Genomic DNA, 12,905 nt, shown 5'->3' with positions numbered 1-12,905 from the left:
TTTATTTGGATGTGTTTAACTGTTGACAAGGCCCACAGACTTATAACAGGGAGCTCTCTTCACATCAGCCTTACATTTGATGTCATGTTAACAGCCTCCCCGATTGATCTCTGATTGATACGTAGCTGCCTTGTCAACTTTGTTGTGTGTCAAATGGCAAAGACTTGTATCAACTTTTTTTTCTGACCTCTTCTGAAGCTCTTAGAACAAAATAAAAGCAGTTTAAAAGCTGCGTTTTGATCTGATATATAAAGATCTATAGCTTTTTTCAACTGTGACACGTTCCCCCCACGAGGTTTCAGCATGTCAGGCTCTCCTTGTCATCACCAGGACAAGACAGATCATTTGTCACCATTTCAACATTCAGTAGGATGAGAAACTACAAACTTTCTATAAAAGTAAATGAGCTAAAATGTTAAGGTAGAAAATGAAAAACACATAGTATGAGCAACAGTACAGTAGACGCAAGGCTCAGCTTGATTCTCATGCTTTGGGAAAAAGTGTCAGAAAAGAAAAGAAACTGGATATCACCAACTGAAATGAACAGACATACTCTAAGTGCACCCCTACTTATTCCTGCTCCAGTGCAGTGCTTGAAAAGTGATTATGTTCAGATGAATAACTGACTTCAGGACAGACAAGCAGGAGAGTAAAACACGTCATACTCACAGCGTAATTCCTTATATATCCCAGCTTTGGTACAAGAGAGAAAGGAGATTGTTTAACTACAGTCATCGAGGGGAAAATGAGAACACAATAACAACTTTGATATTTGCCTTCTTGCATGTTATGCACTGCGGTGACCAAGTCATTTTGGAGTTGATCGCCTGAAGGTGTTTTTGTACTGTAGTAAAAATCCATGATTTATTCTCAGTGGTTTCTAGTTGAATGTATTATGCATTTTGTATTCAAGCCAAACCTGAAAAAGTAATGAGAGGGTTTTTAACTTGACATTCTAAACAATTTCTTTTAGTTAAAATGACCTTTTGCTGTCTTGAGTCAGACTTAAGTGTAATAATAGCCGAAGCTACAACAGATAACGCTCCGGCTCACAGAATATCAAAATGTCATGAAAACTTCATTTGGCTCTGTCAGAAGCAGAATATAGTGCATGTTTATAAAGAGCTTACCAGATGATGTAACATTTTCTGGCAGCCATATTAGAGGCTCTCTGCTCTTGCTCTCATAAAGACAGTGAATGAACTTCTGACTTTGCTGTCCCAACAGACCCTATTAGACATAGTTTATTTTAGTCATTTACACACAAAACATGAAGACACAACGAGACAAGTTTTGTGTGTAAATAATTTTAGCATCTTAGCTAATACACCATCATGTTAGCTGACCGTCAGTCACAAATCTTGTTTGCCCCTTGGTCAAGATAGGTTAGCGAAAGTTTGTCTGTGTCTGTTAACACTAAGATTGGCTGATCTGCTAAATCTATTGGTCCAGTCCTGTCTGCAGAAGACATTTTGGCATTGCATATTCAGCAAACCACAAATATGTTACATTTGCACGTTTCATACGTATCACATCAACATTTCTAAAGTGAAGTAGTGTGACCTTGTCATCGGGATGTAGAGGGGATGGTTGCTGGAGTGTCACCTAAGTGAGACGGATGCCAAACTGCAGACTACTGCAGACCACTGTTCGAAGCCAGCAGCAAAACTGGTTGTGACTTAGCGAGTCATTGGTGCTTTTCTAGCAGCTTTTTAACCACCAAATGTGGGTGTTTTGTAGCAACATGTAGCTGTTTTTCCAGTGGGGATAGTGCCATGCAAAACTGTTGTTTTTTACCAAGACACCACTGCATTTCCTGCTGGGAAAGTGGCACAATAAGCAGTTGCGTTTTTACCACGACATCGCGGCAATTCCTGTTGGGGCAGTGGCATGAAAAGCAATTGTTTGTTACTGAGACACCACTGCATTTTCTGCAGGGATAGTGGCACAGTAAGTGGTTGTTGTTTTTTAACCAAGAAATTGCCGTGCTTCCAGCCAGAATCATGGCACAAAAAGTGATCGTTTTTTTACCAAGACGGCGCTGTGTTTCTAGCAGGGATTGTGGCACATAACCGGGTATTTTAAGCTAAAAACGTGATCTTTTCCTAACCATAACCAATTGGTTTTTGTGCCTAAACCTAACGACATGTTTACCACAGCATCGTTGAAACGTATCTGCTACATAATAACATGCAAATGTAACATATCCTTGGTTGCAGAAATGTACGATGCCAACAGTTTTTCAAGCAATTGGGTTGTTAAGTGAGTTGTCCACAGATCACATAAACTGTTTTTTTCCCTCATTGAAATTAGCTGAAATGACCTCTCAATTCACTGTCACCTAAATTCAGAAATAATGTAATGTGTGTTGTTGTGTTTCCCCTTTTTATTATGAAATTTTGTTAATATGAGTGTAAAAAGCAAGTAGAAGAGTTGTTTCCCTTCCACAAAAAGATTAAAGTAAATTACGCAGGTATGACTGGAAACAGGAGATGCTCAGAAAGTGAAAAGGAGTGTTGTCAGGGTCATAGAATACAGTTTATACCATGTATCAAGTTCTCATATACAGTATAACCATTGCTAAAACTTAACCAAACTGTTGTAATTGGCTTAAGTCAGACCCAAGTTATTATGGCAACCTAACTCAACACTAACTTCACCCATAGTTGTTTACTTGCCTCAACTTAAAGAAAAAGTGCACCATTTTGGGAAATACGCTTGTTCTTTAAGAAATAGTTAAAGTAACTCCCTGTAAAACCACAAATTGCTTATATATTTGTACTGTTGTTGTGTTGATTGTGAGCTTTAAAGGTTTTATCAGCTTTATTTTGAATTCTGGAGCGAGCTAGGCTAGCTGTTTCCCCACTATGAGTCTTTATGCTAAGCTATGCTAATTGCCTCCCACCTCAAGCTACCTACTTAACACACAGACATGAGAACAGTATGAATCTCGTCATCTTATTTTTGAAAGTAAAGCAAATAAGTGAATTTCCCAAACTGTTGAACTAATCCTTTAAATGTTAGAACCTTTACAGCTGATAAACACCGCAACATTAGGATTCTATCCAGTTCATGCTACTCTCAACGTTTGTTCACCACATGATAACGAAACATTTCGTGCTTACAAGAATATATCGCAATATAAAGATTCATTTCATGCTTGTTTTATGAATTTTTGGAACCATGATGTCAAACTTATACTCTCCTCTGGGCCTTTATGACAATCACATGCACTTGCCAGCAGATTTGTGTCATACTGTATCTGTGCAAAGACTATTAGATATTGCAGTAAAGTGTCCAGCTGATGAGAAGGGAGGATTTTTACCTTGTTTCTCTTGAAATAGGCTCTGCGGCAGGCGGCGAAGCACTTCTCGCTGCAGAAGCTCTTCAGCTCACTCCCCATGCTCAGAGAATAGCGTTTGACGCCGACCTTCTGGCACCAGGCGCACATGATCTGCACGTTGGATGCATCTTCATCTAAAGAAACAGCCAATAGTGAAAGTGGATTGAGCTCATTGTGTAATTTAATGAGGAAAAACAATTATTCTTTCCTAAATTTTTAAATCACAATCCATTATCCTGAGCATTCAGCCGCCACAAAGGATCATTCTGAAAACTCTGACTTGGGCTTTGTTTTATTTTATTTTTCTATTGAAAAGCCTTTTACCTTTATTATAGTTTTCACACAGTCACAGAAATGAAAAGCTACTATTTACTACTCATTATGTTTGACATTATAATCAAAATTGACCTTATGTTATGACTTCAATCAATGTAGTCTGATTCAGCAAGAGTGACATGTATTATATTTCAAGTGCAAGTCCATGGTGGAGACTATAAACATGCATGAAACAACTAGATGTATTAAACACAAGGACCAAAAGGCATTAACACCACAGACTCAGCCCAGCTAGAGCTGGTTAAATCCGCTCAAGATTCAAGCCACAAAACCACTGCAGGATTTATAATGAAGGCCTGCCATGGGTAAATGTAGAACCGGATGAGCCGGGGACATGGGAAGATGCCTATTTGTGGCTGTGCTCTGTGGGTATTAAAGAACCTGAAGTGGACACAAGGATGTGCTTTGATGATGCTGGAGTCGATGGATGTTCACACAGGGAGGCTGAGACAGAGGGTGTGGTGTCCCTGCTGCATGTTGTGTGAGTGTATTACAGTATCACAGAGAATTTTTAAATAATTCTCATAGTTTGTGTTGCAACATAAATGTCAAATGGGTGATATTTATTCATTTACCTCTCAATCCCTCAGATTAGGGGACCAATAACGGCTCTCCATTCAACGTGATCATGATTTTTCATGCCTGACCATGACTGTGCTCCGGTTTTATTTTATTTTTTATTTGCTGTTTTTTGCGTCATGAATCTATCAAGATGGTGTATGCTTTTTTTCTTCTTATATTCTCTTATTTATGACTGTTTTTATTTGATCGTTCCTCTGTTTAATTTAATTCCTTTTTGAAGCACTTTGGTCAATGTTTGCTATATTTAAAAGTGCTCTATAATTAAATTTAACTTGACTTGTTTCACAGAACAATACGTCTGGGTTAATAAAAGTTAAATCCAAGAAGGGTCCAAAGTGACCTGATCTGAAACCCCATGCATCCATCTACCACACACTCCGCACAGTTTCATTTTGTTTTTTTGGGTCTTCCTCGTTTGGTCCCAAATTATTCATGATGAGGTCACTCTGAGGTCGGAGAGAATGAAAAAAAAAAAAAAAAAAAGCATAAGGAAAAAGAAGCAGAAATAGAAGACACAGTGTCATGTCATATAGACCAGTGGTTCCCAACTGCAGGGTTGCGGTCCAAAAGTGGGTCACAAGTCCATTCTAAACGGACCACAAGTGAACCCCAAATGTGCCAACTTTGAAAAAACACATTTTATTTTTAAGTGCAGTGAATTTTTGGCACAGAGCTTTTATTATGAAGTGCCATTTTCTGCTTAAGTGACTTACAGACAGCTACTTAACAGAGACAACAAACTAGCTTGACTACATGGCCAAATGCAAGTATGACACAGAATAGAATAAACAGCATTGATCTTGAACTAACAACCAAGAAGAAATCTGGACCCCGTGGCTGGACCAGTTGGGAACCACTGATACAGACCTTTTCAAACTTGGAAACATAAACATTCTTGGTAGGCTATTTCCTGTTGCAATGTGTGTTAATGCAGTATCTGACAGGAAATAAACAGGGGCCAATGAAAAGGTCTATAAGGTTACAGCTATAGGATGTTAATGATACGACAAAGTGCATGGTGATTGTAGACAGTTGTTATGTTAAATGGTCACATATAGAAAGGGAGTAAATGATAAAATGGGCACAGTTAGAAAAAAAGAAACAAATGAGACAATGGTTATTGGTAGTTTTCTTTCAGAAATCCCAATATAACAGTTTAAAACTGTATGTGTGAGTAATAATACCAAAGAAAAGTATGCATGTAGAATTAAGGTGACAAATACAAATATTGACAAAAGCAACCATTACACTAGCTTTTGGTATTTTGTGTCTGTGGGTGTATATTTGTATGTGTATGCATTTTTGCAGCAGCTGAGTTGGACTGCAGTGAAATTAAGTCCATGTATGATTGTTCTACTATTTATTAATTGATATATGTAAGTGTGTAGGTTTATTTTACAGATAATGCTGCTTTGTCTAAAGTCATGTCCAACATTGGAAAGTAACTAGCCACATGTAACAGAGTTATATAATTAAATGCAAAATATATGTAAATTTAATCTGTTACAGTTACTGAAATAACACATGTAATGAAATTACAGTTGCTAAAATGTTACAAAGGTGTTACATTCAGACATATTATCTTTTAAGAAATGCTTTTATGTAGAATATAATTTTCATTCTGTTGCTTTGCATCTTTTTGCCATGCAGGAATATTTCTGGCATATTTCTACACAATGCAGCTCAGCAAAGGCTTTGGGACAAATTTGAGTGCAAACCATCAAGGAGCTGTCTCTACATCCAGATAGGCTCCATTCATTTGGCAGTGTGCACTCAAATTTTGAGCACTGTTTTTGAATGGTTTTCTTATTTGAATTTGCTCCGCCTCTCATCTGCCAATCAAATCAATACCATTGTTCCCCCTCTGCAATCTGAGTCTGCCATACCTGCGACCAGCCGACCACACCAAGGTGGGTGGCCATGTCATCTGACGAGAATGCTTTTAAATGAATGGGTTTACAGAAATAAAAATTATTTCCCCTCTGAAATAATAAAAAAGGAGCTCCAACATCACTGTAGTGTAAAGCTTGTACAGTGGCTGCACATACAAAAAGTAATCAAATGAAATAAGTTGCTTAACTCTGATGATGCAGTTAAAATAGTTACATTGCTTATCACATCTTTCAGTGTAACTAGTAATCTGTAACCTATTTCATTTCAAAAGTAGCCTTCCTAACACTTTTCATGACCTTTGTGGAGGGATGGCCCTAAGCTCTCCGTACAAATACAACAAGAAGGCGTTCAAAAAAACTAATTGTGGATTTAAAGGTCAGAGAGAACACAACCAGGACCTCAACACAGCCCTCCTTCGAATGAAATTCATTTTATCCTCAAAACATTTCTTTGAGAACAAAGTGTAATCCACTGAAATCCACGTTAATGGCTTCAAAACCAGCTCCTCGTTTTAACCTTTGATTCGGAGGTATGGAGCTGTGTGGTCAGTGTGGGCAACAAATTATTTTAACAGACCCTCAGCGACAGTGAAATGCCTCTTCTGTGGTAAACTGTGACTGCCGGTGATGAGCTGCGGGCTTTTAGTGCTGTCGCTGTTGCAATGAGAGAGATCCTCCGAGATTCCCTCTAGTATCTCCCAATTATCACATTATGACTACGCGGGTGTGAGGGCGAATAGACGCAGGCCCATTAGTCTTTCACCCCCGCTCACCTCCTTATCGCACGCCGGCCAGGCTTTTCACCTCTTGTTGAGCTTAATGGATCGACGGGGCCATCAGATTTTAAGTAAAGACTAACTCACAATTAAGGAAATAACTCCCAGAGGCCCTAAAGATAGCACAGTGGACCCAACATGCATATTTTATGTCTTTCCTCTCCTCTATGCTCTATCTCATAGTCTCTCTGCCTTTTTGTGTCTATCTGGATTGCTGCCCACTGCAGTGATAACAGAAAAACAAGACATTCTGGGCTGACTGGGTGGGTGGATCAGGGTTTGTACATTGCTCGGAATAATGTCTGTACCACAGCATAATGAACAGGATCGAAGGCCAACATGAAAAAAATCACAACATCTTTCGCAGTATCTCAACATTTTCATACAAAGAGACATCTTGAGGTGGAGTTGTTTTCGCCTTCCCCACATCCTGGCACCACGTAACAAGCCCATCTCAAAACACTCACATCTGCATGAGGGGGGAAAAAAACACGCCAGTAATTATGCAGCCTCCATACTAAATGCCACCATCATCCGCCGTACCTGCACCTCAAAAGGTCCTTTGTCGGATTTTGCGGGGCACATGAATAATTCAGCATATGTGTGAGGGTGGGAGTGGGGGGTGGGGGGGCGAGTTGAAGGGGGTGTCGGCCGGGTGGTGGGTTGGTACTGGGCTTTAACTGGGACCACACCATCTGTTTCCCCGCCTAGGCAGGGCCAGCGGGGACTCCTCTTGGGCGATGCCAAGGCGAACGCTCCCTCCGCCGGGGCGTACCAACCTCCTGTGCCACAGCAGACGCAAGGGATAATGAAGCCCTCTGTCTGGCCGAGGAACCCGGACATATCCTCAGAGAGTTGATGGGGTTATATTGACACTTGGGCAGGTGGAGGAAAACAAGGTGTACAGCAGGTAGCTAGCTCATTAGTCGCCTGGTTTGGAGGCTTTCGTGCCATTGCAAAGACAGAAAGTTTTCACGCTGCATAAACTCTCTGCTCTCCTGCAAAGTGTTGAAGAATCAGCAAGAAGGTTTATACTTTCATCACATTGTAATCTGCCCGGAGAACAACTGTGGACGAGATCTACGCCAGTTTTGACTGGAGAAATGTCTGTGCGTGCTTTGTGTTTGTGCATTTGGGCAAATACATCAACAATCTGCAATGAGCTGAAAATGACCTTGATCTTTTTGGAAATGCAAAATGTAGCCTTGTTCAACACACACACACACGAGTACGCATAAAGCAGTTGAAACTTTATGCACCAGCTCTGGAGGTGGGCTGGTTTGGCCTTTTTAAGTACAGTTTGATACAGTTTTTTACTGTTACTTTTTTCTCTGAACAAATACAGACTTGTACAAGCTACTTTCCAATTCACCTCCTGTAGGTGTGTTTCCAAAATGGTGTCAGTGCTCCCTACCTGCAGGGGGCTTGATCAGTGGTGGGGGGATCATGGGGACTATAATGGGCAGGTTGCCATGTTCCTTGGTGCTGGGCATGGAGGTGGACGGTGTGGTGGAGGACTCTGTGACTCCGTTCCTGGAGGTTGGCAAAGAGTGGGAGCTGTTGGCTCGATCCGGGGAGCCTTCGCTGTTCTCTGTTGAAGCTGGGATTTTTGGCAACAAGTTTTCTAGTGAGGGGAAATTGAGCAAAATAAAGAGTTACTGAACAACTGATGAGATGCTGTGGCACTCACTGCAAATCCTCCCATAATGTAAGAGAACCAGTGAGCCTAAAATCACTTTATACCGCACTACAGAAGCATGTCTGTTTTTTAAGCTGGGTTTGGAAGGGTTTATGTTTGAAGCCCCCCAAAGAATTAGTGACTGAATGAGCAACAATGAGGATTAAAGGAACAGTTCACCCTAAAATCAAAAATACATGTTTTTCCTCTTACCTGTAGTGCTGTTTATCAGTCTAGATTGTTTTGCCGTGAGTTGCAGAGTGGTGGAGATATCAGCCGTAGAGATGTTTGCCTTCTCTCGAATATAATGGAACTAGATGGCACTCGGCTTGTGGTGCTCAAAGCGCCAAAAAATATGTATTTTAAAAACTAAACAGCAATGTCTCTTTCCAGAAATCATGACAAGGTTGGCAAGTTAATCCACAGACCTTGTTGTGAGCAGTTTCGTGTAGGTACTATTTTCTTTCTACCAAACTACACCTGCCAACTGTAACACCATGCAGAAGGAAGCGTGCATCTACTGCTGCCTCACCCAGCACCACTGAGATAGCTAATGTTACAGCTCAGCCGAGGAGGATGCCATTAATGTTTACATCTCGTGCTGTCACAAAAGCCTCTCGTCCATGAGTAGATGCACGCTTCCTTCTGCGCGATAATATAGTTGGTGGGTGTAGTGTGTAGAAAGAAAATAGTTCCTACATGAAACTGCTCAGAACAAGGTCTGTGGATTATCTTGAGTAACCGGGTCATGATTTCTGGAAGAAGACACTGCTTTTGAGTTTTTCAAATATATATATTTTTTGCGCTTTAAGTGACACAAGCCGAGTGCCATCTAGTTATAGGCAGACATCACTATTGCCGATATCTCCAACACTCTGCGATTCACATCAAAACAATCTAGACTGATAAATAGCACTATAGGTAAGAGGGAAAATATGTATTTTTGATTTTAGGGTGAACTGTCCCTTTAAGGGCCTTTGACACAAGTGCAACTAACAGTCATGTTGAGCATACCATATGTTGTACATGTTTCATGATCAATTCATGGGCATTTCATATTGTCACTGATGATATTACCTAATGCAGCATGCAGTCTCACTGTGTAAAATGATGCAGTTGAGAACGTGGATTGCCGGACCAGCCAGGCAAAAAATGTAGCTGCTTTAATTTAAAAGAAAAAAAATCATCAAAATGTTGTACTGCATGTTAGAGCTCCTTACCTTTGAGGACAGAGATGTGCTGTGGTGTCTCCCCTATCTCCAGGTTGTCAGAGTCTCTCAGCTCCACTTTGTCATAGCCGTACCAGCCCAGCAGCTCGTTCATGGTGTTCTCTGCAAAACTCTGCAACACAAACAGCAGGCATTCATGCAGGAATCACTCAAACTAGCTTTGACAGACAATATCATCCTTCAGTTGTAATTCTTGCAGTACAAGTTGAGATAAGAGTGATTTAGTAAATAAATACTGAGAAATTAAAGGTGAGTAATTTCTGAAGCCTTTTATACTATCACAAGAAATATAAATGTTACCCAAATAAAAATCCTGACATTTGGAAAACAGGATGAAGATAAATAAGATTTGAGGTCACTAGGTATAAAAGCAAATGCAACAATCAACAAATGTTGCATTTGCTTTTCTTCTCCTGAGACCTTGACTTTAAGGCGAGCTTAGGCTAGCTTTGACCTTAGATTCGACCACAATACCACATTTTATCAACTAATTAGGCAGAGATATGCTCAAAATGTAAAGCTGTGCCCCAAGAAAACCATGATGTAGTTTTTTCTTCTTCATAAATACAGGTCAACCTAATTGGGGTTAATTCGGTCTATACTCTGTCTGAGCACTGCATTCTGTGAATCCGGCTGAACTAATGGCCCCTATCACGACACAATAAAGTAGGAGGAGGATGTAATAAAGACTCTGATAAGAGCCCTATCACAGCACACTTGCCAGCATAGAGAACTTATCACAACCCAGTAAAATAGAAACCATTGCGCAGCAAAGACACAGTGACAGCAGAGATAAGGGTTTGACTTCATAAAGCTCCCTCCTCTTTCTACAGCTTATCTGATTGGTTGAAAATGTTGTCTCTGCATCCAGAAATGGCACACGGGTTAAATGGACCTCTGATTCATGGGAGCCGAAGCTGAGGAACCCACCAACAAAGACCACACTTTTTTGTGTCATGGCTAAAAAGCAATACAGTTTTCTCATTTTGTTTCCCTCTCAGTTGCTGTGCAGCATCAGTGTGGAATGACTGACCCACTGTTTGGCCTCTGATTACTGAAAAAATAGTGCAGAATTTTTGGAAACACATTTATTTGCATTCTGGTGGAGAGTTAGATGACTGATAGCACCGTAAGTAATGGCTGTAGCCAGTGATGTCACTCACTGGTTTGTGGGAAACTGTTTGAAAGCCTTGAGTTTCGCATTTTGACTGCCGCCATCTTGGTTTTTGAGGCCAGAAGTGACCATATTTGGGTGAGAGGGTGGAGTTGTTGATGACGGAGGGGTGGATCTGACTGAGAACCTTAGGACACAACCATGTCAGCGACGTGTCAATCAAAAGCAAGCCACGCCCTAAAGCATATCTCACTTTATCATCTATTTTCTCTAAATGGGACCATAATTTATAAAATGAACATCATGCTGTAGTACTAAGAAGACTTGAAAGTGACAGTTGAGACCATAAATTCATTAAGAAAATGTTACTGAGGTAATAAATCAAGTGAGAAGTATGGTCATTTTTGCCTTTGGACGTTTTTTTTTTTTTTTGGCAACCAGTAGAGTCGCCCCCTGCTGGCCAATAGAAAGAAAGCAGGTTTAAGGCATTTCTCCATTGACTTCACTTTTTAGATAAACCTGCGGATATCACTCACTGGTCAATACCATTCTCAAGTGAAGTTACAGCCAGTGACCAATTATCTTAGCTTAGCATAAAGACTGCAAGCACGGGGAAACAGCAAACCTGTGTCTGTCTTAAGGTAAAAAAAAACCAACAACAACAACAACAACAACAACCAAGCAGTGCCTTTAAAGGTCATTAATTAGTACATTGCATTTCATTTGTTGATACTGTACAAAAACCAAAGAGCAAAATCTACAAATCACATTTCTGTCAGGGTTACTGTAGCCTCGGTGCTGTTTCCACCTGTTTCCAGTCTTTATGTTAAGCTAAGCTAATTGCCTGCTTCATCTTGATATTTAGGTTACAAACGTGAGAGTGGTATCAATGTTCTTACCTGACTCCTGAAACAAGTGAATAAGTCTGACAAAATTGTGTGATATCCCTAACATTTAAAAAAAAAAGTAATAACAAAGACTCTTGTCTAAAGTTTAGACACATGCACTGTGGTTAAGGTTAGGGAAATGTCAGGATTTCAGTTAAATGTTAATTTTAAAAAAAGGACTGGATACTGTATTGCAAGATTGCCTACTCTGGCGGAAAAACAACTGAGATATGTTGTCAGTGAACATTTTGCTGATACGTTCAATAAACATATTTTTGCAACTTGCCAGGGATGCTAATTAGCGACATTTCCTCATTATGTTGATAGAAAACATAATTGACTCTGCATTATGTTTCCCCTCTAAATGTACTTGCTGTTTCAATACAGTTGAATATAAATGTCATTTCTAGGAGACCTGGCTCAGCCTGTGAGTGGTTTTCAACATTTAAGTGCTTAATATGATGTCAATCCAGGTGTGCCGTGGGATTTTGTGGTAAGCACACATTGCAATATGCAACTGGGCCTATACAAAAATGAATGAATTTCTAATTGACTGTATCAGTATGTCGTGCGCGCCCATTTCTTAATAGGGGCAAACTCTCCCTTTAAAAAAATGTAATTGAATTTAACTGAATTTAATTGAATTTAAAAAACCTTTACAGGGAACCTATTTGTCACCATTCGTGTGAGGGAATTATAAGTGTGTGACATATCACATTATCTGAGATTATCTTACATTATTTTCCATTTAAATGGGTGCGTTATTGGTGCTTTGATGGATTTTAAAACGTTTAATGAATCATTCTGAATCATTTTGTTCATAAATATGTCATGAATAATAGTTGGTTGTCAATTGTTTTTAATATTAGTACATAAAAACAAATATTTATGTTGTGATAATAGTGATAACATGTTATAGAGGCTGCTGTGCATAGATATAAATACAGGTGTGCCTTGAGATTTTGACTTTGTAAAAACTTTGTATTGTATCTATTACCACCATATTAGAGTATAGGTAAATGCAGTAAATGACAGTAACAACAGTGCATTATAGTACACTATTCTGAA

The 12,905-nt window shown here is 39.7% G+C and overlaps 1 protein-coding gene across 1 annotated transcript in view; it reads right to left on the bottom strand.

Moving 5' to 3' along the window:
• sobpa (sine oculis binding protein homolog (Drosophila) a) overlaps nt 1-12,905 on the bottom strand; it is a 50,110-nt gene that overhangs the window by 21,261 nt on the left and 15,944 nt on the right. The window contains exons 2-5 of the mRNA XM_050061889.1: nt 9,828-9,948; nt 8,344-8,553; nt 3,326-3,477; nt 670-693 (exon numbers count right to left, since the gene is read on the bottom strand). Coding sequence (XP_049917846.1) covers nt 670-693; nt 3,326-3,477; nt 8,344-8,553; nt 9,828-9,948 — 507 coding nt within the window. The remainder of the gene's footprint in view (nt 1-669; nt 694-3,325; nt 3,478-8,343; nt 8,554-9,827; nt 9,949-12,905) is intronic.

This window comes from Epinephelus moara, chromosome 14 (assembly GCF_006386435.1).
Source record: "Epinephelus moara isolate mb chromosome 14, YSFRI_EMoa_1.0, whole genome shotgun sequence".
Lineage (NCBI taxonomy): Eukaryota > Metazoa > Chordata > Actinopteri > Perciformes > Serranidae > Epinephelus > Epinephelus moara.
This window is presented reverse-complemented; position numbering and strand designations above follow the sequence as displayed.